Here is a 27,973-nt window from a genome sequence, read left to right as displayed (position 1 = left end):
ACAATCGAATATTGAGGAATTAAAATGTTTCAGTGCCTATCATTCTTTCCTAGTATTTCTTTGTACATAAGGAAACCATATGAAATCTTTAAATGGTAATATTGTTTGTTTTTCTCCCAGTCTCAGATGTATCCTCTGCAGCTTTAAAACCACAGTAATCACAGGGACCCATGGGCCTCAGCTTTCCCTCTTTGTAGCACCCACTAGTTTCATGTCTGAATTAACTGCAGAAAAGAAATAACTCCCACATTGTCTTTTCCCAGACTCTTGACTATCAAGATCAATATATTTGTGTCTTTCTGTGCTTCCTTATCAGTACATCTGATAATAGTACTGCCATTTGTAAAAAATAAATAAATAAATAAATAAAATAAAAAATAGTGATCTGTGTACAATTTTAAAAACAAGTTGCTATTAATTTAAGAGTTCAGAGTGTTTTAATGCTACAATATTGGCTTTGCTAAAGTGGAGAGGGTTTATTTCTTAAACTCTGAGAGCAAAGGTTGAAAGAGATTTTTTCCCCCTACCAATTTTGTTTTATACAGGAGTTAAAATCTAATGTCATCTATTACTAAAATCTAATATCATCTATTACTAAAATTTAAGCCAACTCCTAATTGCCATGCAGATAGGTAACATTTAATGGGTACCATCTGGGGAGCTTTTATACCTGATTATTTTCGAAGTAAGATTGAGACTTTGTGGGCTGGGGATATAGCTCAGTTTGTAGAGTGCCTGCTTTGCATGCTGGGTTCAATCCCCAGCACCACCAATAAATAAATAAAATAAAATAATAATTAGCCTTTGAACTAATAACTTTTCTTATTCTAAGCAGATCTTTGACAAAAATATATCATCCCAATTTCATAACTTAATAACATAATGGATAATCACTTGAAAATAGAAACTGATCATAATATGGTGGATGTTAGTGGTCATTTGAATGGTATTTGATGATTCTTTAACTTATCCTGCTCTGTCTTTCAGCACTCCACTGTCTCTGAGTATCCTCCAGCTGATGGATATGCATTCCACAACAACATGTATACAAGAGGGCCCCATCTGGACCATGGGGAAGCTGCTGGTGCTTTTAAGCCAACTTCTAATCGCCATGCAGATAGGTAACATTTAATGGGCACCATCTGGGGAGCCATGAAATACTGTCTCTGATTTAGTGCTAACCAGTGACAGTGTCTCCATTGTCTACTTTTCATCTGCTAATGATTTGAAAAGTTTCAGGTGTTTCTTTATAGTACTGGCTTTGAGGTGCAGAAGATATCTGGACCTCCAGTCTGTAATTCTCACCTACTTCAAATACCTTTGGTTGGTTGATCTTCTCTTTTTGAAAAGATACTTCTGTCAAAAATCCATACATTAAGAAGAAAGAATTATCTTGAAGCTTTTCAATTCGTTTGTACCAGATGTTGTCTAAAAGACTTTCCGGCTCCATAACTTTTAAAGGGAAAAATTTCTACCTTTTCCTTCATGCAACAAATCTTCCTTTAGATGGAAATATTTAAACTAGGATATAACTAAATATTTAAGTCAGTGCCTTGCCATTTTTGCCATTTTGTGTAATCATATTTTATCTTTACTTTCCAGTTTTTTACATTTCATTTATTTTCCTATATTTTTACCATTAAAATATAATTAGAGGTGGAGAATTAAGATGAAAAAAATAAAGGAATAGGTTTACTTTTTTTTTCAATCTTGTTTTCCAGCAAGTGAGATTTACATAGAGATCATGCCTAAAAGGGAAAGATATGAGATAAAACTCTGGTAATAGAGGTATAGGAAGATGGTCATTCAGATGAAGGGGTAGAGAGCTGGTCCCAGTACTGTCCTATGTTGAAGCCTCTCTGGCCATAAGTGTTGCATGCCTTTATTTTTAATATATCCTTTTCTTATAGAATCTGAAGAAGGTAAGAGTCACAATTTTTGTTCTTTGTCAGGGATGGTGACAGAGGTATTACTTAAGTAATTGGCATAGAAATTATAGAGATATTGTTCTAAGGGTGCCAGTAACTTAAATTTTAAAAAGCCATGGATGAATAATGTATTTTAAAAATGCCAGCATATGAATCTAAGTTTTAAATATTTAATTATTTTTTTAGTAGATAGAGGTGAAAGTTTTGAAGAATTTCATTGAGATTCTTGACTGAGACACTATTCAATCCTGTATTCCCTTTTTTCTTTCCTTTTGTCATAGACTATCTAGGAATTATTTCAGATTAGTGATTCTTACCTTTTCTTTTGTTGTGTCACTCTAATAAATCAGGATGGTTTTCCACAGCCAAGTATCCAGAAAACCACTTAAGTATATTTGTCATGTGAGTTCAACCTTATGATGAATATAGATAGTAGAAAACTTTTATCATGTTCCATTTTATGACCATCTCTAGCACATTGTGGACACTCAATAAGTATGTATTTATATGATTGATTGAATGACTGGATAATTACATGATATTATATCCAACATTTTAGTCACTACCTCCTTGACCTCCCCCTGCAGATCTACAAGGTTTGGTATCCCTGATAGAATAACCTCTACCATTCATTATGGGCAGCTGAATACAATGTCTTTAAAAACTTTATGATCTTTATGATTATTATAGAATATCAGGGAAGTATGTACCTTTGTATATTGACTTTTAATTTATTGATTTATTAACCTTGGTACATTATCAAATTCTAAAGTGGATTTAGGCAGTTCACATAAATTCAATGCAATTAATATTTTTAGTAAAACTTAAATAATGACATAAAATATAAAATTAAGAAATTTAGAGAGAGAGAGAATGATAATTAAAATCTATGTAGTCTAAGGGTTGACATTATGATTGAATTTCAAATTTGTCATTGAGATTCATGGTTATCAGAGAAAACAGAAAAATGTAATCATTCATTACCCTTAGAGGGAAAAAGTATATATTGGCTCATTAGGATAATCAATGCTCTTCCTATTACTAAATTTTCAAAATTATTTGTCTCATAGAATTTTATATGGGACAGGATAGCTGATGTAAAGGCCACTATTTTAAATATTTTTTTCTCTCATTCAAACAAGATTGTTTTGGATTCCATAAGGCGTCTTTATGTAACCTTTGGTCAATAGGAAATTTAAATAGGAAATTCTATAAAGGGATAATAGCTTTAACAGATTGAAAATGGGAAGCTAGAGGAAAAAATCTTAATTAATCCAGTCAGTGGTGGGTAAATTGTAGATGTCAGGTGTCCTTACAGATCACATACCCAGTGGAATAGTCCCAGTAGGAGCTGGGACAGTTGATAGATACTTGGATAGTTGATATTCTTTGTTGCTAAGAAAAGTTGGCATTGCTGAAAAAGGTAAGTGAAAGTTATAGTATGACATGAAGTACAAAAGGTTTGGAATTTGTATTTATAATTGTTATTGTTGATTTTAGTTTCTATTACATGCCAGAAGTGCAGAAGGTAACAGGGATTAACCCAGTGTCTCATGCATGCTAGACAAGCGCTCTACCACTGAGCTACAACTCCAGCCCGAAGTTTTTACCTTATTTTAGTGAAATTATCATATCATTAGATAGATAATTTGATGAATTTAGAAACCTTACCTTTTTTTTATTTGGGCAATTTCTGTGCTTTAATTGATATATTTAGGCTATTCATATTTAAAGTGATCACTGATATAGTATTATTTATCATATTTAGTTTTTTTCCACAATTTACTCTATAATTTTTTCCCTAGGTTATAGATTTTATTTTATTTTTTCCATATTTTTATTGGTGCATTACATTTGTTCATTTTGATGGAATTTATTGGTACATATCCATACATGCATAAAATGTAAAATATAATTTGACCATTATCACTCCCAGCACTTCTCTGCTCCCTCCCACCCCTTAGTCCCTTTCCTCTACTGATCGCTCTTTGATTTTTAGGACATCCATCCATTTTTTTTTCTTTTTTCCTCTCTAGCTTCTGCATATGAGAAAAAACATGACCCTTAACCTTCTGAATTTGACTTATTTAGCTTAACATGATGGTTTCTAGTTCCATCCATTTTTCTGCAAATGCCATATTTTCATTTTTCTTTTCTTTTTTTTAAAGAGAGAGAGAGATTTTTAATATTTATTTTTTAGTTTTTGGCGGACACAACATCTTTGTTTGTATGTGGTGCTGAGGATCGAATCCGGGCCGCACGCATGCCAGGCGAGCGTGCTACCACTTGAGCCACATCCCCAGCCCCAATTTCATTTTTCTTTGTGGTTGAATAAAATTCCATTGTGTATATACAACATTTTCTTTATCCCATCTTTTATCTATTGATGGATACTTAGGCTGGTTTCATAGTATGTAGAACCCTTACCTTTGGGAGATTGCATTTTATTGATATTCAGATGCAATTCATGTTTTGGAAATGTTCCCAAATTATTGCCTTCTCTACATCTACTCTACACCAAGTGGAATAGTTATTATTCCAAATCAGAAATGGAGGCAAAACATTTTGATACATTCTAAATTTCTTAAGAAACTCTCTAGTACATTTAAAAATCACAAACTGTGATTTTTCAATCAATAACTATAATCACTATCATGTCTAGGTTTAATCTATAGAGGACAAAAACTGTAAACCATGAAGATCTGTAAATTCTGTAGCAGTTAATAGGTACATTCTAGGTAAACACTTCTGAGGCATACGAGATAGCAGAGACTTCAAATACAACTGCCACAGATTTTTCTTTGTAATGTACCAATTCAGATACCCAGTGGCAGAGTTATTCTACTCTTTGTTATAATACAATCATTTCTCTATTGTCTATAGTGATTATTTTCTAGAACATATGAGAAAGAACACGGGGAGCAGAGACAGAGAACTGACATTTCTGTTTGACTAAATTTTGGAATCTCCTTTATTCCTCAAATGAGATCTTAATATAATATAATGTGAATATATAAAGTAGGTGAAAACAGAGCTATTCCCAAAGAGATAGGGATAGGGAATCTATGGAACACAGGTTTTTACTTATTAACAATATATAATAGTGGCTATAATTTCACTTTTTCCTCCAATCTATATTTTTAACATACCAAAAATAATAGGTTGTGCAGCTTATAGGTCATCATTTCTTCTTGTCCCAGTTGCCCTTCTCAAATGGAGTTCCCACCAAAGAGGTAGCAAATATATGTGATGACAGGATACCTTATATTATAGCTGTCCTCCTGAGACCTTGGTATTTAGCCTTCCAGAGTGGGTAGGTAGTAAGAAGAATGACCAGTTGGCAGGGCAAGAATGACTAAACATCTTATCGCTTTCTGTTTTCTCTCTTGAGGAGATGTGTGAGGAAATGTGGGAATATAAATGGAGGAGATTAGAGAGTAAAATTAGTAAAGAGTTAAATTTTATTGAAATTTATGAAGAAAATATAGATATATCTTAATACATTAGGTTTTTATGTATAAAATAATTTTGCATTATATTTTTAATCTGTTAATGCTAATTAGAAGAGATATGTAGTTTTTGAAGAAAGTTTTTTTAAAAATATTTGTTTTCTATGTTCTTAATGTTTATAAAAGATTAAAATATTTATTTCTTTAAAAATGTTAGTGATCCTGTGCCTAATGCATACCTTCCCTTGCAATTTAGATAACCTAACAAAACTTTCCTAAAAATTAACATCCAGTCAAAATTTTTAATATTTTTTAGTTGACTAAGAGATCTTGCTTGATTTAGCAAAATCAACATATAACTTATATTACCATTGTTATCTTTGGTCTCTTTTTTTTTTTTTTAACTTTTTTTTTTTTTTTAATATTTATTTTTTAGTTCTCGGCGGACACAACATCTTTGTTTGTATGTGGTGCTGAGGATCGAACCCGGGCCGCACGCATGCCAGGCGAGCGAGCTACCGCTTGAGCCACATCCCCAGCCCATCTTTGGTCTCTTTTAATTTTATGAAAAATAAGTAATAGCATTTACTCTTATTTAGCTCTTTCATGGTAGAGATAATGACTAATAAAACAATATGCAATATGTGTATTTATTAAACTAAGAATTCATAGGTTTGGATTCTACAGTTGGCTCTGTACCATCTAGCCTTATGATTTTACATCACTTATTTTTGCCTTACCCATAGTTTGCTTTTATTCCCTGTATTCTGGAAAATATAATAAATAAACTGCCATCTAAATAATTTGTCAGAAAGCTTTCTGGTAAGATTTAGCTTGTCTTAATGTTTTGCTTTTGCTTTCGGCCTTTAAGAAGAGCTAGTAGAATGATAGTCTTTTATCTTCCTCTTTATAGAAATTATGACCCACTCAAAACACAACCGAAGAAATATGCCAAATCCAAGTATGACTTCGTAGCAAGGAACAACAGTGAGCTCTCAGTTCTGAAGGATGATATATTAGAGGTAACAGCATTTTACCTTTTTATGCTCTGAATAAAGTGGATTTATTACATTCCTCTTTTGGTGTGTTTTTAAGCCTTCCTGAAAGAAATGCCAAGGTCAAGAAATTATTCTTCATGTTATATGACTAAGGATACAGCATATGATAGATATTTATATCTATTTAGATGGGGTGGCTACTTTATCTATTATCTGACCCCATAATAATGTCATAGGTTCAAGTAGAAGCTATTTGGAATAAGGGTGGGGTGAAAGAGGATGAATGTCTTGACTTACATTATTTTCTTCCTTCTTCTGAACATTATTCATTTTGGAATCAAGGCAAGTTAACCTTCATATTTAGATGTGAACATTTTAATAGGGCTGCATTTTAATAAGAGAAAACATTCCCTTCTTTCTCTCCCAGTATCCTTGTGCAAGTGTACTCGGCAGTAGTACTGAGCAGTAGTACTGCCAACACCCAAATTTTTCCTAGGTTGTAACAGAGTTCATCTTCTTGAATATGTAAAATGAATGATCACAATAAATTTTGTCAAAAAATGGTTTTCATACTTTACCTTTCTATTCTACAAATGAAGACAATAGGACTTTCTAAGATGATCATTTTAGTGCTCTTGAAGTACCTCAAATAATGTAGATGCATTCTGGGGTGGTAATATAGATTTTGGATGGATTCACCATAGAAAATCCATACCTATTCTATACTATTACATGTAATTCTTGGAGTAATCCCTGAGAATCATTAAATCAACTGTAGATTAACCTGAGTTTGTTTATCAGAAGTGAAAAAAATTTGGTTTATGTCTAGGAATGAAATTTGAACTTCATTAATTTTTTTAATGGTAATTATGCCTTTCTTTCATGATGACAGATACTTGATGATAGGAAACAATGGTGGAAGGTTCGAAATGCAAGTGGAGATGCTGGGTTTGTGCCAAATAATATTCTGGATATTGTGAGACCTCCAGAATCTGGATTAGGACGTGCTGATCCACCGTACACACATACCATACAGGTAATTATGATTTTTTAACAAAATTAACAAAATTTCAAATTCATCATTTGGAAAGTATTTAAATACCTTTTGTGTAATACTCATTTTGAGATTTAATTGGCTTCACAGTTTTTTCAACAGCAATTAGTGGGCTAATGGTGAGGACATAGTGAAGAGGTACATATTTTTTTGATTTTTTCCCTAAGGAAATTGCTTAAAATGTTTAATAGTAAATGACTTTCTCTTCAATATGCTTTCCCCCAGCCAACCTACAGTTTTTCTGATATTGGAACAAAACAGTACTTATCTCTTTACCCAGAGTACTCACATCCACCAATGGCTTCCCTTTGATTGAGAGTTGCACAAAGACAGTGGCTAGAGTGTCCAGCAGTTCATTTTTAACAGCCTTTGCCTTTGGAGTCTTTTAAATATTCTGCTCTTGTCCAGCCTTGAATTTGCACTCATCTCACTTTAGACTAATACATGAATATTTTATTCAATTGGATTATAATATTTTTTCCTATTGATTTTAAAGTTAAAACATGTTTATGATATATAGGTTAGATAGGTTAGAATTTCTCATCTCAATCATTGAATTCTTCTTGAAGCCCATGGTTGGTTTTCAAGGTTTCAATAACCTTGATCATTTCATTCATTGTAACAGCTGAATTCACACCCTGTTAAACTCCTGAGATTTTAGTCCTCTGTTGGACTCTCTAGAGTGAAGTCTGCTAACAGAGCCAGAGTAGATGAGCTCTCACATGCACATAATCTCTGAACCTAGGGTAGCTTCTCACCCCTTCCCTCCAGGAATAATTACTTTTAACATTCAGAGTCTTGAGAAAAGGATCATGTCTAACCCCATAATCATATCATGGATTCATGTTGAAGCTTCATAGATATTTCATAGGTTTATTTTTATCCCAGGAGCAGGCTTGATAAACTATGGATTATCCAGGCCTAGAATTGTGGTCATTGTCCTGCTGCCTTGATGAGTTACTTGCACATGTGGCTCCTCATGATGCTCAGGCCTAGTGCAGATCCTGAACTTGTCCAGAGGGACTGACATTATTAGAGTCTCTGCATCAAGAAAAATTTAAAATAAAGAATTATTGCATTGTTTCTATAGCTCTGTAACCTAAAGTGATGGCAGTTGGAAATTCTATTTCCTGTACTTAAGTTTTGCCTGGCCTAACATGCATATATATTATGTACTTAATTTATGTTCATCGTTTGTCATTAGCTGTTGATGCCAAAGAAGGAGTTTGAGTTATTCAAGGTATGATCTGCTCCATTCCTGTGGATTTTTGAAGTGACTTTAGTTTTTATGTGTTTCTTTTCTAAGTTTGTACTTTTCTTATTTTAAGTTGTGGTTACCTGGTATAATATAGGCTTCTGTCTGGTTTATGAATGTCAGCTTTTCATTTTCTTTCCTATAAAGGTTTTTGCCTTTTCTGTAACCCAGTTAAGTCTCAATATTTCCATTCTGTGAATATTTTCATGAAATTGACCCAGATGCTGTAAAATTGATTAGAAATCATAATCTAGAGCTTATATATATGATATTAATATTGTTATATTATGATTGTATTATAATGTAATTATTCTTACATAATTATACTACATATTACATGATTATATATTATTAAATACATTATTATATTTAGGTTCTTATAGGTGTTCCAAAAGTACTCTCAATGGGACAAAATGTGTTAAATAGTGATAGAAAGTATGCTTGAAATTAAGACTAGAATAGAACACTGCTATTTATCCTTGAAATGTATGGGATTTTTCAAATATTTAACTCATGAGAAGCCATAAGAATGACTAGTGACAAAGGATATCCCTAATTCCATGTGTGAGAAGCCAAGACTTTATATTAGATGTTAAAAATGATTATTCAAGTTCATTTTTACTTTTGTGCAGGGTAGTTAGGAATAGGCAGACTTCAAAAAAGAAAAAAAAGGTATTTAATTTTGCAAATAATATAAATTCAAAGTATTTTCCCCAATTGAGATTTCCTAAGAAAGAGTCTAATGTCTATTGCCTTTTCCTGTTTGCTATCCATTCTTGTTTTGTTCTTTGGTTCTGATTCCTGGCTTGAGCCATAAGTTGACTTTTCTGTTTAAAGCTTGCTTCTGTCTAAAACCAAACCAAAATGGTTAGTACATATTATGGGTAGAGAGAGAGAGTACTTTTGGAAAACATAAAATCTATTCCTCTTTTCTTTAACAGAACCTCATCTTACATTTTTGTCAACTTTGGCACAACCAAGAATTTTTTTTAAGTGCTCACAAGTTTCAGGAGTGTGTTTTGCTACTTTGTGTAAATAGAAACTTGTGGTCCTTCTAGGGATTGACTGCTTTGACTATTTCCTGTAAAACTTCTCAACACTGTCTTGCTGTCTTCTGAATATTTCTGAATGCCATGAATACAGTGATGTGTGTAGAAGCTCTGTGTGTGTGTGTGTGTAAGAATTGTTTATATTGGGGCCCTACTTTTAGAAACTATTAAAAATAATCTGCTTTTTAACACTTGCTGGAAATTTTGGGCTCAACAAAAGCACAAAGATCTTGTGTAAATTTTTAATAAGTAAGCTTGACAGTCTGCTATCTGGCACAAATCCTGCTCTGAAATGATTCCTATTCTAGAAGCATTTTATAACATATCTTAAAAAGTGAATAGAGTAAGATGGAAAAGAAAGCATTCTTAGAAATATATACTAGTCATTTTTATATCTTTTTTTTAAAGAGAGAGAGAGAGAAGAGAGAGAATTTTAATATTTATTTTTCAGTTTTTGGCGGACACGACATCATTGTTTGTATGTGGTGCTGAGGATCGAACCTGGGCCGCACGCATGCCAGGCGAGCGCTCTACCGCTTGAGACACATCCCCAGCCCCATTTTTATATCTTTACAACAATGTTACAGATATACCTCTACTAAAATATCTAAAGAAAAATACTGCTGCTTATTTCAGAATGACAGTGAAGATATCATATTTATGTAGATTCCAGTAATGTTAATGCCTTCACTTTATAAACTAGATTACAGTTTATATCATGCTAACTTTTTCATTCATTATTTTCATAAATATTTATTGAGTGCCATCATCTTACACTAGGTAGAAGGAATAATAGGAAGTCCAGCACTGAGTAGATCCTCCCTGCAAACCTGTTTTGTATGTCTTCAGGTCCTGGATCATATGTCAGGGCTCTTCCCTTTCCTTGGTGCTGCCATATTAGGAGCAGCAACCATTCCTCCCTCCTCACATATAGCCTGTACACTTTCCCCTTCCATCTGTCTCTTCCATCCAATGGTAGAAAAACTTTGAAGGAATGTAAAGATGTTTCCTCTAACAGAAACATTTAGATCCCATCCTGTACTGCAGCAGGACCTCTGTGACTCATTCCTGAAGCAGGCTTTTACACCCACAAGCAGCAATGGTGTTACACCCCAAGGAGATAATGCCAGTGGTCTGTGCTCATGCTGCACCAGGCATTCTTTTAGCATTTCAAAAATATTAATTCATGTAATTCCCAAAATAGTCTTGTGAAGTTGGCACATTTGACATGGGGAACTCAGTTACAGGAGGAACAACTTGCCCATGATTACACAGCTGCATGGAGAAAGGATGAGGACCCAGTCCCCAGGATTCAGACCCTATGCTCTGATGCACTCTGCTGTACCAGGGAATAGAGCTGCCATAAGGTTGTTATAATTTTTCACTGCATGAGTGCTTAAAGTGACATTTTCTCAGAAGAGCTTTACCATGCATTATACTGTGATTAATAGTTGATTTGATCAGTCATAATTCTTAGAATTAGATTTTTACCTTATGTATCTATTTCTTGGATTTTGCCCATTCTTTCACTTAAAAATTAGGAGCTGGGTGTAGTGGCACACGCCTGTAATCCTAGCAGCTCGGAAGGCTGAGACAGGAGAATGGGGAGTTCAAAGCCAGTCTCAGCAAAAGTGAGGCATTAAGCAACTCAGTGAAACCCTGTCTCTAAATAAAATACAAAATAGGGCTGGGGATGTGGCTCAGTGGTCAAGTGCCCCTGAATTCAATCCTGGTACCCCCCCTTCCAAAAAAATTTAGAAAATAACCCAAATAGTATGATTCACTTAGAAAGTGGACATCTTGTGAGTGGTGGAAATAAGGGAATTAGATATAAACTATTTCCATGTAATGTCTGTATTTTTAAAATATACACAGTTATGTCTCTTATTTTCATCCATAATTTTACATTTCTGCTAAAGAAGAAGTGTATGTGGATTGCAGAACTTTTGGGGTAAAAGGCTAATTGTTCATGCACTTTCTGTCAGAAATTCTGTTCCGATGGCAGGATGTTCCTACCTGGCACTGGCAGTGAATAGGTGTTGAATTGTCACCTGAGTTCCCTGAGAGTCCAGGCTATTTAATATCCTCACATTTGGAGTGATCTTTTACAGCTCTCTGAAGACAGCCATTCCCACCTAATGTGTTTTCCCTGTGGCTTCAATGGTGTTAAAAATAAAGAGGAAGTTAATAAAGAATTTACAAAAGATACAGGGAAATTTAAAAATTGAACAAAACCACAGGGAAGAGAAGTAAATGCTTTTGAGTAATTATGGAGAAATGATATGGCTTTTGATGTTTTTAAAGTTTGTTACAGCACACTCTAGGGTTTTGTGGTAGTTTGGCTGGGTAGCAGATGGACATCCTGGGTTCTTTCTCTCCACTTGGAATCTACCTACCATACAGTTTCCTAATATTTCTTCTGACTTGATTCCCAGAATTCTAGTGACTGTGCATCTACTAGAACTACCCTTTGTCATAGAGATTCTTGTGCTGTGTGTCAGGAGCAGAAATCACCTCCTCCCCTGCTCTTATTTCTAATACACCCAATGATAAAAAAAGTCTTTTATTAAGTATTTAGCCTTGTTATTACTATTACAGATATTCTTACTCTACTAACATTCAGCTAATTGTGAATGTCCAGTCTTTGTGGTCTTGTGAATTCAACACAGTTTCCCTTCTCCTCTCTTTCCTTGCTATTATGATACTGTGGGAAAAGTCCAAATCTGTGTGTTAGTAGTTGAGGATTCTGCTACGATGCAGCTATAGAACCTTAAAGATTGAGAATTTTATATTTCTGTGTTTCAGCTTGTTTGGTTGTAAAGTAGGAGTCATGTTATATGGTCTCTACAATCCAGTACAGATACAGAATTTGTTTTTCTTATGTGCGTGTTTAAATATCCCTAAACTAAGGGTGGAAATATTTTCTAAAGGGAATTAATGAGCAACCAACACTACTAATCAGCACATTGTACATGCTTTGTGTTTTAAAGTCAATACTGATAGTCAGAAAATACTGGACAGAGAGTGATCATTTTTTTAATGATGCCTTCATGTTCTTCCAGCCAGACCTATTTCCTGATAATACACAGTTCTTTAAAGTTTCTTTTTTAAAAAAAATTCATCACAGAAGATTAAGCTCAGTAATTAGAGACAGGGTTTACTTTTTTGTTGGTTAAGCAAACTTTATTGTGTATATTTAAAGTATGCAACATAATGTTATAAGAGGAAAAATATATATGCAGTCGTACAGTATAGCAAAATAGTTATAGTAGTAAAACAAATTAATACATCCCTGATATCATATAGTTTCCCATTTCCTCCAAGAATAGCAATAGTCTACCCAGTCAGGAAAAATGCTGAATATGCTATGATTAATTAACTAGGGCCCTCACATTGCACATTAGATCTTCCTACATGTTCATCCTTCATGTTCACCACTATGCAGCACATGTCCTGATCTCCCTAGTTCCTCCCTCCCCAGCCACCCTGGTAACCACTGTTTTATTCTCTATTTATATATATTTTACCTTAAGGATGGTTACTTTTTATTCTGCCTCATGTATTGACATTTCCCCATATATTTTTTTGTGACAGTTTGAATAATACCCACTCTAAAATATATAATTACTGTCCAACATACACATGCACACAATTATATGCTTTCAAGTTCAAAACTAAAATTATGCCATGATGTATATTTCCTTTTATAAAGTCAACTATTAGATAAGAATTTATCTTACATTTAATGTATTCTAATTGTATACTTTTTAAGCTATTAGAATAAAATTAATATGTATTTTAATATTTAACAGATTAATGCACAAATAGTTGCTACTGAAATACTACTCTAAACTGTTTATCTTATGGTATAATTGATGTGATTAGTTTTACATGGCTAGATAAGAGTAATATAAATTTAAAACCTCCTTCATTGGTTGATTCGTGGGCAAGTAATTCTACTGTCAAAAACCAATTTGCTCCTGTTTTCTGATATTTTATGTAAATTATAATTGATATTATTTTAGTTTCATCTCCTGTGTTAATTTTCTCATTTAATGTGATTTGCTCCGTTTTCCTAATAGCAATTACTTGGCGAGCTCTCAGAGGTAACCCACACTCATTCCCTCCTGGCAATTCTTTTAATATAATTTTTTGGATTCAAACTCTGGACTTAACACCCTCCAAATGTTCCAGCTGTGCTTAGTTTTCATTGCAGAGTTCCAGAGAGACCAAGTTTAGAGAAAAATGTGTAATTCAGAGAAGGTTAAAATTTTAAAAACAGTTCAATTTTAATGGCTTTTTTGGGCTTGTTACTTGCATAATTTCCCTCCTGAAGCAGTGTCTTGCATGAATCAGTTCATCTCTCAATAACTTTAACCCTTGAGAATTCTCACTCAGCTTTCATTGCTAAATCAAAGTGACTCATTCCAACTTAATTATGAATAAGAAAGTAAATTTCCTATGAGGTCTAGTAATTCTAACTTCTTCCAGAGAAAGTCAAAAGGAGAGATTTTTGTCTTGAACAGAACTCTATATTTGTGAGAAAAAAATGGGTAAGAGTTAGGAAATGACCGTTCATGGTGCAAACATGGGTCCACCCCAGGCTGCCAAGCTGACAGCTTTGTCTGAAGCTGAGGGGTTTGTGGGAATGCGAGACTTTCAGTGCTAATTACTAAGAAAGTCCCAGGCAACTAGAAGGAGTTGGTCAAGATTTCATCTGTATTTGGAGCTCCAGAACCTTTGGCACAGAAGGAAACAGCTCATAGTGCTTTTTCCCTCTAAGACTTTCCATTAGTTGACGGCGCATTGAAGTCATCAGTTCTTTAACCTTCAAGCAGAAATAGCCAAGAGGCAGAAATCGAACAGTAGGTAAAGTGAAAAAGATAGGGAGGGAAACAAAAGTGATGTCAGCAATCAATACTGATTCTGCTTCCTCTATGTCATGGCTTACCAACCAGTTCACAGATTGGCTGTCTTGGTTGCCTTCTTAGCACAAGGAAGACACTTTTTCTTGCTTTTCATGTCAGAAGTTGGAAGCATGAGGCAGGAGGAGAAAAAGGAAAATATGCAAGTAAATATGGTATAAATCATGAAAAAATTTCACATGGGCTTGGATATTTTTATATTGGTTTTATTTTTTAAAAAATCTCTTGTTCTGTTAGATCATACCAATGAAGTTGTGTTATATAGCAGTGACAGATAATGACGTGAGGCACAGAACATTTGGTGAGCCTGTCTTTAGGCTCGATTGTGATAATAACATACAGTGTATTCAGTTTCTCATAGCATTATTTGATGGATAGCAAAACACTGGCTGTTCTTGTTTTTTATGATAGCAGAAAATATGAATCATATCGTGCAATGCAGAACTATCGCTTTTTGGTTTATTTCAGCTTTATAAACAATAAACTCTGACACTTTTGAAGCATTAATGTGAGAATTCATTAACCCTTTATGAAATTACATGCAAAGAATATTCTGGTCAAGGGAACATTGAATATATTTTGGGGTGACTTTGGTGTGTGCTAAGTATTGAGTTTTGGTGATGTTTGCAGTATTTTGGTTGCTTTAAATATCTTATTGGCCCAAATATAGGAAGAATATTTTGTGGAGTATAGTAATAATAATAATAATGCATTCTAATATATTATTTCTATTTTAGAAATGCTTCAGGTCTTGAATGCTGGGGCAATTAGCAATCTGTTTCTGTCCCATCTAACTTCAGGGCAGAATCTTGCCCCTCTTCGCTTTTTCTTCTTCCCTCGCTGCCTGTGTCCTCCCTGCCCTCTGTCTCCCCCAGTACTTGGCAGCATTATAATGCCCTCTTTCAGTTCTGCTTCCATCCTTGCCTTACTCCCTTCCCACCTTCCCCACCCTGCTGGTTGGCAAGTGTTGGCTTTTAAGAGATGGCTCAGGAGAACGCAGGCTCCTCCCCGTGCAGTTCCACAGGTGCTGTTCATTTGCTGTGAAGGCAGTCATGATGAAGGCCAGCATGTTGTTTTCTAAGTAATTTTAATTTTGAAATGTGGTGTGTGTGTTTGTTTTTTTATTTCTGTGGAAGTTGGGGAGGAGGAATCACTTGAAATCAATGTTACCTTATATTTGGGCCAATTTAAAATGTAGAAATAAATACTGTTCTAATCAAAGGACCAGATTGCCAAAAGGTCTTAATGCATTTTATATGTTAATCCTAAACTTTAGGATAATTAAATTGTACCACCGCGCAGTATTTAAATCATACCTCAATTACAAGGCATCACTCTCTTTGATTCTAAAAAGAAGATGTGCCTTTTGAGAATTTGGAGCCTCTTATAAGTGCAGTTATTTATTAGTTAAAATTATTTTGTTTAGATTTAAAATTTTAACTGTTGTGTTTTTTAGTAAGAAATATACATACTGTTTTATAGTAGCCAATATTTATGGTTTAAAAATTATTGAGAAGCATTGTTTATTTTTAATCACATCTGCCTTTTTAAATACAAATCCCAACATACCTTTTTTTTTTTTATAGTTTGTGAGTTTCAGCCATCCACATTAACCAAAGACTATAACTTTTTTTTCCTCAGTATTTCTTTTTGGTACATTGTAGTTGTACATAATGGTGAAATTTATTGTCAAATAGTCATACATGCACACAATATAACAATATAGTTTGGAAATATATATTTTGTGTGTGTGGTGCTGTGGATCAAACCCTTGACCTTGAGTATCCCAGGCAAGAGCTTACCACTGAGCTGCACCCCAGCCCTGAAGACCATGTCTATATCCTCACACCATCCACCCTACAACATACCCATTTTAACAAGAAAAATTCTGATTTTAATAAATTAGCATGGAGATTGTGGCAGAAAGTGTTATATCTTGAAATAATTGAGATCAATGTTTTAAAAATTATTTATTTTAGAGCATAGTCCTTATGAGAACATTGCTCCTCTCCTTAATAAATTACTTATAATATATATTTAAAATAAGGAGCAAGTGATGCTTAATGCTATTGACATTGACTTCCAGTGCCATTGAAATCACTAGTAATTATTTTCTGTAAAACCAGAAGTCATTTGATCTACCCTGGTCTTGTATGAGTTCAATACCAAATTTAGTTTTCTTGACATTTATTATTATAATACTGTTTGCTCTTGGTGTATCATTGCTACTTGTTACACTTACATGTTGACCTTGAACAAATATGTAGAATGTTTAAAAGATTATTTTTAATTATTATTCACTATATAGGATCAGAAGTGTATGTATGTATGATACACATATGCAAAATTATTATAGACTTGCAAATAAGCTTAAAATACATAGCAAATGATGTCCTGTCAATGTATAATTTATTTTCTAAATATAGGTACTTTTCAAAAATTTCAAGTTAATTATTTGTCATTTTATAGAAACAAAGGATGGAATATGGTCCAAGACCAGCTGATACTCCTTCTGCCCCATCACCTCCTCCAACGCCAGCTCCTGTTCCTGTCCCCCTTCCACCTTCTGTACCAGCACCTGTTCCTGTGTCAAAGGTCCCAGCAAATGTAACACGTCAGAACAGCAGCTCCAGTGACAGTGGTGGTAGCATTGTTCGGGACAGCCAGAGACACAAACAAGTGCCTGTGGACCGTAAGTTTCCAGGGAGGCAAAAAAGTTTCTTCTGTGAATTAAAAGCACTGTTAAGTAAAATATTGTTTATTCTTGATTCTGTTGTTATTAGATATTATTAAATATGAACTATACTCCTTTATACTTGCATGGTCTTCATAGATTAAGGAGATTTTTCACCTCGTTTCTCATTGTTTAAAAACTCTGATTAGCAGGAAGTTCCCTCCATTCTCTCCTGTAAGTATTTCTACACATATTCCAATGTTGTGGCAGTTGAATGCTTGCTCAGGAGTTCCATATACTAGAATTTGTATACCAAAGCATCACTAACTGGCCCTGTGACCTTCAACAATTGAATAATCCTCTTTGTATATTAGTGTCTGAACAGTGGGAACAAAAATAATGGTGTCTGCTTTCATAGAATGAGTGTGCAAATTCAATGATAATGCATGTTCAGTGTTTAGTCCAGTGCTTCTCAGCCAGAGGTGACTTTACCTTTCTCTCCCTTCCCCTGCGGACATTTGATATCATCTGGGGCATGTTTACTGACATCAGTGGGCACAGGCCAGAGATGTTTAGCAGCATTCTGTAATGCACAGGACAGCTGCATTCAACAGGATTACTTGGTCCAAAATATCACCCATGCTGAGGTTGAAAGTCTGGTTGATTTGACCACCATGTGATATATTATAAGCAGTCAGTAGATATATTCTGCTGTCATCATTGTTTTCCTCTTTCTGCTTCTCATATCTGTTATTCTCAAATGCACAATCTCACTAGCTTACTATAATTGTCTGCCAAAAATGATCTCAGACATACCCTTCAAATTCAGATTTCATGTAATTTAGACTGCAGGTTTGGTTCATATTTTCATAAATGTAAATTTGATTTTTTATAGAATGGTTTCTATGAAAACCAATTTAAATAAACTGACAGAAAAGACACAAAAGACAATCTGGCCAACTTTGAATTATCTTTGTTAGTATTGGAAAGAACAGGAAGTTTTGAAAACTGAGGTAAACCTTAGGTAGTTTTTATTTTACTTTGTAGTATACCATTTTTTCTTTTTTTAAAATATTTTTTATCCAAATTGTTTTTAAAGAATTGTAATATTACTTTGATTTACCTATACTTGTCATATACAACTCTTGGAAAACTAGAGGCCAGGAAGACATTTCATATAGAAAGATGAGTGTGTGCATGTGAGTGTGTGTGTGTAAAATGGATATATCCAGTTCTGTCAATTTGGGACTCTGAAGGTTTTGTATTCTTTTCTCCATATGAATATATAAATATACTTTTACTATAAATGCTCAATCTGTTTCCATTTTTTAAAATACTTTATGTTGTGGAAAAAGAACAATTCCCAGCTTATTCTTCAAACCAGATCTCATTTCTGACTTCCAGACACACGTATTCAAATATTAACTTTATTGCTGAGATCAGATACCTGATTCATATTAAAAACTAAAATCTCAAATCCTTTTCACCCTACTGTTTTTTTTTTTCATTTTAGTAAGTTTTAGCCATATCTATTTTGTTATGATTTTTTTTTTATACTGGGGATTGAATTCAGGGGTGCTTAATCTCTGAGCCACATCCCCAGCTTCATGCCTCCACCTTTTTTTTTCTTTTTGAGGCAGGGCCTCATTAAATTGCTGAGTGAGGCTGGCTTCAAATATGTAATCCGTCAGCCTCAGCCTCCCGAGTTCCTAGGATTACAGGCGTGCACCACTGTGCCTGGCTCCGTTGTGATCATTCTTGATAGAAACAATTTAAAAAAGAACTAAAACTATTACTATTTAACTTCTGGAAATTCTGGTTAAGTACAATAAGCACACGCCTACTTTTATATATTACTTTCTCTCCCAGGGTGTAGCTGATTTAAATACCTTCTTCTTCATATCTTAATCTTACCAGAAAACTAAAGGAAAAATGAAATTTTACAAAAGCATTTAGCTCTTTCTGTTCAGCAAAAACAACTGTGTGTATGACTATGTGTAAGTGTGAATAACCATAATAAAATATAATGTGCTACATGTAGATTTTTCAAAAAGATGGTTTTTACAGACACTAAAGTAATAATTTTAAGATGAAAAAGTTCTTATTTTTTAAAATATTTTTAGTTGCTTTGATTATTTTCTATTATTTTAGATCTTTATTATTTTCATTTATTTATTTATTTATTTATTCATTCATTCATTTATTTATTTATATGCAGTGCTGAGAATCGAACCCAGTGCCTCACACATGTCAGGCAGGTGCACTACCACGGAGCCACAGCCTCGGCCTTGAGATGAGAAAGTTCTATAAATATTTTATTGATTTCCCTAAGGAAAACTTTCCTCTTAAGGAAATGACTGTTCCTTTCTTCATTCTTCCCACAAGTTTGTGACATTTCCCTCCTTTGTTAGGTCAGCACAATAATCTTTGACACCATGGTCCTCTTTTTTCCAGGCCTACGGTCAGAGTTCATAAGCATCCAGTCCCCATTTGGAACAGTATGTGGATTGGAACAGTTTGTTCTTTGTCCAACTCTAAGAAGCTAAGAATAACCTAATGGGAAAGAGGCATAGTTAGAATATTTTAAAGATAGAGAACTCTCTTGATAATTGTAACTCATCATTTTCAAGTCTGTTTTTCATAAGTAAAAGGATGATATTGGCATATAAAATATAAACATCTCTCCCCAAATTAATACATACACTTATTTCCTTAAAATAATAAAATTTGCAATTACTTTTGTGAAGTTCTTTTTAAAAGTATCTCAAAGGTATAGTTTGACATTAAACAAAAGTAATTTTTTATAAAACTTATTTATTTCTTAATATCACTCCTTCGAGGACATTTTTTTCTCTCAATGAATGTTAGAACTTGGTAACAATCATTTAGAATCAAACAGACATGTTTAATTGTGTATATATTGGAGAGCCAGATTTGTCTCAAAAATGCCCATTTATGTTATGTACATTCTCTGCTTTTTGCCTAAACCTCTCATAAAAATAAAATAGGAGGAACTAGAAAGTGAATACCCATAAAAATGTTATCGAATAGTCATGGTGGACAAGAACCATCATGCCTATTTTTAAAATACAATAAATGGCCACAGTTAATATCCCCTTTGCTGCTGTGTAACTGTGTGTTACCTATTTAGAGTAGCTGCTGGGAGCCATGTGTCATATAAACTGTTTGAATTGGTTTATCGCAGAATCCACAAAGATCCTACACTTATCACTATTGAAATGTTAGTCCTTCTATTTGAGTTTAATCTGTTGTAATCAGAACTGTTATTTTAGAAAGAGGTGTGAAGTTAGTCTGATTTGTTGTGTGCTTGAACATTGAAAATGGAAACCAAAAGCCAGGAGCATGTTAGAAAGAGGCTTTTTTATTTCCTGGTGGAAGACTATACCACTGACTGGTGATCCTCAGTGTGGTGGCTAAGTCAGTGTGTGAGAAAATAAATCCTTTGGTGTGGTGGTACTTTTTAAAAATTCCTTTGAGACAGACTCATACGCTGTATAATGTAGTAATTTAAGAATCGGTTAATGAAATGCAGGTGATGTGATACTTAAATACAATAATCAATAGTATTTTTTCTCACTTTATCTTGTACTTCTTCCTTTTTTTCTTTTTGCCTCTTTCCTCCCTCTTTTCTTCTTTTGACTTCTAAAAAAGGTTTCCTAAATACTCAAGGTATTAAAAAATTAGACTGAAATAATGCTATCTGATTATTTCACACTTTTCCCTTATTTTACAGGGATACCAAACACTTTCTAAAACATTTTATCTGAAAAGAAAAGAAAAAGGTGTAGAACAACAATGTAATAATGGTCACAAAAACCTCCCTGAGGGAGAAGATCATTGCCACTTCCCAAGTTGATTAGTTAATTGGATTACTGTATCAGTAATTTTGTTTTTAACATTTTGAAAACAATATACAGATTGTTTATTGTGACATTTTTGTTTTTAATTCTTGAAACAATATACACATAACTTAATGTACTGATGTATGTATACACACACTTTAAAAATGCACACGCAAACACATTATTCACATTCTTATACTTGCTTTTTTCCCTGGCTTCCTCAAAGTGGTAGTTCAACCATGCATCTTCCCCAGAAGCATAAATGGCTGGGGGAGGACAATAGTGAAATCAATCAAAGGTAGTCTCAATGACTCGGACCATAAAACAGGCCTGAGCTGAAAGTCAGAACATGTAGTTCTAGCTAAATTCTATTTCTAATTAACAATGTGACTTGGACAGATCATTTCTCTGTTTGGCCTCCATTTTTTCATCTGGTTATTTAAGGGGTTTGTATATGATGATTTGCAAGGTCTCTCACAGTAAAAAATTCAGGAGAATGCCTCCTTCATTAATTTGTTCAGTAAGCATTTATGGAATCACTACATTTCCCAAGTACTGGGGATATAGAATTAAACAAAACAGGGAAAATCTCCTTTTGTCCTCAGGCTTACATTTTAATGAAAGGAGATAGATATACAGTGACATATTAAGAGAATATTAGAGTGTTAGTTTGGAGAATAATATAAGCTCTGTAAATGGAGAATGCTGTTGGGGGAGGGAGTGACTATAGTTTAAATAGCTCAGGGGATATCTGAAGGAGAGGAAAGAGGAACCCTCTGGATATTTAGGGGACAACATTTCAGGCTAAGGAGGCTGGAATGGCCTTTAAATTTGAAAGCACCAGGGAAGCCATTGTGAACTAGAGTAGGGGGTCCAGGAGAATTATTTGGATTTGGGAGATTATCCATCTTTCTTGTCTATCTAGATTATTTGGATTTGGGAGATTATCCATCTTTCTTGTCTATCTAGATAGATACATTTATTTTTATTTTGGCAATACTAGAAATTGAACCCAGGGCCTAACACATACTAGACAAGTGTTCTGCCACTAAGCTACATCTCCATCACTAGATTTGAAGTGTGTGTGTGTTTAATTCTTTTTATTTGTTGATGGACCTTTATTTTATTTATTTATATGCAGTGCTGAGAACCAAACCCAGTGCCTCACACATGCTAGGCAAGCGCTCTACCACTGAGCCACAGCCCCAGCTCTGGATTTAGAATATATTTTGATGTGGTACTAACAGGATATTCCTCCCATTAAGTGAGATATGAGGGTGAGGATCAGGGAATGGAGTAGATTAGACTTGATTCTAATAGGCAGAGATTAGGATAGATTAGGTGTAGTGTAATTCCATGGTATTTTTAACTAGAGAAAAAATGGAAAGATAGAATTTACTGAGCTGGGAAGTCTAAAAATAAGTCCAGAATCTTAATGAAAGAAAACTTCAGGAAGAAAATTAAGAATTTAGGTATGAAAAGTTATATTTGAGGTATATTTCAGAGAGTTAATAGATATCCAATGAATATATTAAGTAGGAAAGTTAACATGTGAATCTACACTTCTGAGTAGCAGTCAGGACTGGTGTTTTAGTCAGCTTTTTCACTACCATGGTCAAAAGAACTGACAAAAACAATTTTAGAGAAGGAAAAATTTATTTGGTGTTCTCAATGTCAGAGGTCTTAGTCCATAGATAGCCAACTCCATTGCTCTGGGCTCAAGGAGAGGCAGAAGATCATGGCAGAAGAGTGTGGAGGAGGAAGGTAGCTCAGGAAATGGAAAACATAAAGCAAAGAGAGAATGCTCTGCTCACCAGGGACAAAATATGAACCTCAAAGGCACTCCCCCAGTGACATACTGCCAGCCATACCCTACCTGTCTACAGTTAGCACCTAATTAATCCATATCAGTAGATTAATTCATTGATTAGATTAAGGCTCTCATAACAGTCATTTCACCTCTGAAAGTCCTTGCATTGTCTAACAAATGAGCTTTGGTGGGGGCTCATATTTAAACCATAACAACTGGAGCAATAGTTTGGTAGTCATCAGCTTTTAAATGAGATAAGGCACAGTGATCATTGATGGAGTGTGTATAGGCAGAGAAGAGGTGCACAGTTTTTTTCCTGGTGTACTTTAACATTACTAAGTTTCAGAGATGAGACCATTCAGAGGAAGATACTGAAAAGGAGTTACCAGGAAGGCAGGAGGAAAAGAGTGAGGAGTCCTGGAGACCCCAAGATGAAAGTGTTTCAAGGAGGAATCTCTGGCTTCAAAGTTTGCTGACAGGTTAAATGAGATTATGGCTAGGAAGGAATTGGCCACGAGTTTAACAAAGTGTAGTAGAGAGAGGAATTGAATTGCAATGAATCTAAGAAAATGGAAAAATAGGAATGGATTCAGCTAAAGTAGGTGATGCTTCATGGAATTTTGCTTACAAGGGAGCAGAGAAACGGATGGCAGTTAGGAGGTGACCTAGTAAAGACTTATCTAAAGGTAAGAGAAATAATAGGTAAATTGTAGCATATTTAAATGAACTGATGATTTAGTAAAGAGGGAAATTGATGCCAAAGTATTTGAATAGGCAGAGAATTTGGTGCCTGGTGTACATAGATGGGCTGGCCTTGAAGCCTGGACACAGTTCATCTGTAATATAATGGGCAAAGGTATGTGGGGAGGAAGAAGAACCACTAGGGGAGCATGTGGATGTTCTCTTCTAACTCCATTATTTCATTCAGAAATTAGGATGTGAGCCAGGTATGGTGGCGCATGCCTGTAATTCCAGCAGCTTGGGAGGCTGAGGCAGGAGGATCTTGAGTTCAAAGCCAGCCTCAGCAAAAGTGAGGCCCTGTCTCTAAATAAAATACAAAATAGGGCTGAGGATGTGGCTCAGTGTCTGAGTGCCTCTGAGTTCAATCCCTGGTGTCTCCCCAGCCCCCCCCCCCCAAAACCCCAAAAAGAAATTAGGATGTGAGATCTTGAGGGTGAGGATTAGGGAATAGAGCTGGATGTTTACAGAGAAAGTAGAAGATATTAAGTAATTGGGTCAGATATTAATAATTGGGTCAGTGTGTAGCTATATGTGGTCTAGGTGAGGTTTCTCAACCTGGGCCCTGTGGTGGGAGGCTGCCTTATGCCCTGGAGGATGTTTTGCATACTGCAGGCCTCCAGCCACTGTGTGGCTGTGGCAGCCTTCCCTCTTTACTGCCCTCGGCTGTGACAACCAAAAAATATTTCTAGGCATTGCCGAATGTCCCTGGCATTGAAACTGTCCCTAATTGAGAAGCTCTAAGGAAGTGTAGTGTCACTGTTAGGGATTTGAGCAGATCCTTCAGGGTCACCACTGTAATAGTGGTGAATTTAACATGGGACCATTTGACAGCTGTGCAGGCCTAGAGTATGCAGGATGGTGGATTCACTGGGGCTGAGGCTTTACCCAGACGAGTACAATGAAGAGAGGAGAGGAGCCAGGGAGTTATTTTGGTAATTGAGCTTATACTGGGAAGATGGTCGGAGCCCTAGATTGTGAACCTATTGGGGTCAAAGGATCATTGGGATTGGGGTCTAGAAAGAGGGACATAATGTAGGGGATTTTCAAACATGCCCTGCTTCCTATTGGTGTCTAGGAAGGAAGTCTCAGATGGAGGAAGTACAGGATGAGCTCATCCACAGGCTGACCATTGGTCGGAGTGCTGCTCAGAAGAAGTTCCACGTGCCACGGCAGAATGTGCCAGTTGTCAACATCACCTATGATTCCACACCCGAGGAGGTGAAGACATGGTTACAGTCAAAAGGGTTTAACCCTGTGTAAGTCTGTCTCTGGATCCTTTGTAGTTTTTTGTGTGAAGCATGCTTTATTTTCAATTGAGTCATTTACATTTCACAAATGGCTAAAAAATATAAAAGCCCAGACTGCATTCTTTGTTCCATACTCAGGAAGTGACTATACATAGCTAACAAGGAAAAAACATGGGAGACACAGTAGAAATAACTATGAGTTGATGCCACCTTTTTCTTGTTGGTAGAATCTGTTCATTATTGGTCCCTTACACAGCTGTCAGCCCCTGGGAACTCTGGTAGTAGCTCTCTTTCTCTCTCATCGGGTTACACTAGGGTAGGACTTTGATCTTAAGGAGACTCCTCAGATCATGTAGACATGACATGTAGCATAGGTTTCCTCCTGCTGCAGGGTATAGTGTCTCAGGAAAATAATAAAGCTGTTGACTACCTGTCATCAATTAAAATCTTAATAGTGCTTTTCTTTTAGTTAAGCCCATAATAAAGGTCCTGTGTATCTAAAAATCTGAAAGTCTAAAGACCCTTTATGTCTATTTGATACAATGAAATCCTTGAATAATACATATTCTAAGAAGCCTGACATTTTATAAACTCATTCAGCACAACTGAAAGGTGCAATAATGGTTAGTCAATTGCCTCATAACTTGAAAATTGTCTGTTCCTGCTATGAAACACCCAATTTTAAGGAATTTATATTAAACAATAGGAAAACTAAACCCAATTGGCTCCTTTTTGATGTTTCACAATCGGTCATCTTGTATAGCCTCTGGGTCTTGATCATGAAAGTCCCTTGTCATTGCCTTTAACCAAGCACTGAAGTGACATTTCATAAGAGTTTCCATGTATGAAACCCTTACGAAAACATTACTAGCAGAAACAGAAGATTTTGTCTCTTATTTCTATCTAGGCAATATTTTTAATGCTCTGATTTTAAAATTTTTGTATTTCAGGACTGTCAATAGTCTTGGAGTATTAAATGGTGCGCAACTTTTCTCTCTCAACAAAGATGAATTGAGAACAGTGTGCCCTGAAGGGGCCAGAGTCTTTAGCCAAATCACTGTACAAAAAGCTGCATTAGAGGTAAGACTTGACAATCCAAAGTGTGTGTGTGTGTGTGTGTGTGTGTGTGTTTTCCTGCCCATTCAAAAGTATGGACTGCAAATTGAAAGCTCTGGAAACAACTATCCTGGTCCACATTGGCCAATTTTCCTTTCTTACAAAGCTGAGTTAAATTTGATTCAGCTTTTGTAAATTTTACAGGAGATCATCAATGACCATTTTTAAGCAGATTAGTTTATTATAAATATTCACATAACAAAGCTTGAGCATATACTTTTGGATATTGAACAAAAAGCATAATCTCATTTTATTGCATTAACTACTGCTATAGAAATTTTAATTTTGCCAAAATAAAAAAAAAATCACATCTGAGTTCATAAATGCCTTAAGAGGCCAGAACTCTTTTGCCTGTTCTTAATATTTAGTTTGGAGGTCTTAGTAGGTTATAAAGTCTTAAAACCCTAGCTATGTGTCTTAAACCTGGTTTTACTTCTAAATAATTGGGGTAGAATATTAACTAGAGATCATTGAAAACAGTGAGCCCTGAGTAGTAATTATTTAGTCATAGTTGTCCGTATGAAAGGAGAGTACACGTTTTCTAGACTGGATTTACTTAAGATTCTCATATCCTTCTCTACTTAAAATAGGCTATGTAAAGGTACTGGTTTCCAATGGTTACATCTCATAGCTCTTACTGCCTCATGAAAATTATGCTTGGACTCAAAGATATAGGCTTTGGCATAAAATTGATACAGAATTATTTCTAGCAGGTATATTATATAAATTCAGTAGTTAAGTAACTCAGTATACAATAGTTACATGCATATAATCCTATAAGTATTCTTAATCAAGAGCTATTATATGTCCCTTGGAAGTAAGACATTGATCTTGGGGTATCTTTATCAGGACATGATGATGGCTTTTTGTATGTTGAACACAAATAAGAATTATGTCTTTTCTCAAGCAATGTTGTCACTATACATTTTTTTTTTGTACCAGGGATTGAACTCAGGGGTGCTTAACCACTGAGTCACACACCTCCAGCCCTTTTTATTTTTTTATTTTGAGATGAGGTCTAGCTAAGTTGCTTAGTGCTTCACTGATTTGCTATGGCTGGCTTTGAACTTGAGATTCTCCTGCCTCAGCCTCCAGAGCCACTGGGATTACAGGTGTGCACTATTGTGCCTAGCTTACATTTTAATTTTTTAAAAAGAATGTATAAATTACTTCTCAAGTATCCTTTTCTAATATATCTATTAGAAAAATCTGTATTCCTGAGATTCTGAACTCCTGCATTCCAGAGCTGCCTGTCATTGTCGCTTGCCCTCCCGCCACTTCATTGTGTTCTCTTGCTGTCCCTTCCCCTGAGTGTGAATTGAGGCAGAGGCTGACCACTTGAGGTTTCTCGTGTTCCTCAACCACCATTTCACCTCACCCTTCTCCTGAATCTCATTCACCTTTTAGATTTCTCACCTGTGTTGGCAGAGACTTCTGTTTATGAGAAAATAAGGAGAGCAGGTAGGGCTTGGGGATGAGAAAAGTCAGCATTTTCCTAGAGGGTCAGAATGGTATAAAGGGAAACTTGGTGTGTTCTGGGCCCACTCTGGCCTGTTTTAAAATCCAGAGGAGCTGGGCACAGTGGTACATACCTGTAGTCCCAGCACCTCGGGAGGCTAAGGCAGGAGGATCCAAATTTGAGGCCAATTTCAGCAACTTAGCAAGACCCTGTCTCCAAAAATAAAAAAAGACTGGGGATATAGCTCAGTGGTAAAGCTACCCTCAGTTCAGTTTCCAGTACTACAATAACAACAACAATAATGTCTCCTTAAAGGAAGATGCAACCATGTCTTGTTTAACTCAGAAAGGGTTCTTTGATAATTTACCCTGTTATTGTACTTATTATACACATATCTCCTCCCCT

General features: G+C 35.1%; 1 protein-coding gene across 5 annotated transcripts in view; it reads left to right on the top strand.

Moving 5' to 3' along the window:
* Positions 1–27,973, top strand: part of Eps8 (epidermal growth factor receptor pathway substrate 8) — a 161,746-nt gene that overhangs the window by 132,285 nt on the left and 1,488 nt on the right. For all 5 annotated transcript variants that reach the window (XM_048787215.1, XM_048787213.1, XM_048787214.1 and 2 more), the window contains 6 exons: positions 988–1,121; positions 6,291–6,399; positions 7,268–7,411; positions 17,128–17,350; positions 24,822–25,002; positions 25,944–26,073. In XM_048787215.1, the coding sequence (XP_048643172.1) occupies positions 988–1,121; positions 6,291–6,399; positions 7,268–7,411; positions 17,128–17,350; positions 24,822–25,002; positions 25,944–26,073 (921 nt within the window). The remainder of the gene's footprint in view (positions 1–987; positions 1,122–6,290; positions 6,400–7,267; positions 7,412–17,127; positions 17,351–24,821; positions 25,003–25,943; positions 26,074–27,973) is intronic.

The sequence above is a fragment of the Marmota marmota genome, unplaced genomic scaffold, assembly GCF_001458135.2.
Source record: "Marmota marmota marmota unplaced genomic scaffold, marMar, whole genome shotgun sequence".
NCBI lineage: Eukaryota > Metazoa > Chordata > Mammalia > Rodentia > Sciuridae > Marmota > Marmota marmota.
This window is presented reverse-complemented; position numbering and strand designations above follow the sequence as displayed.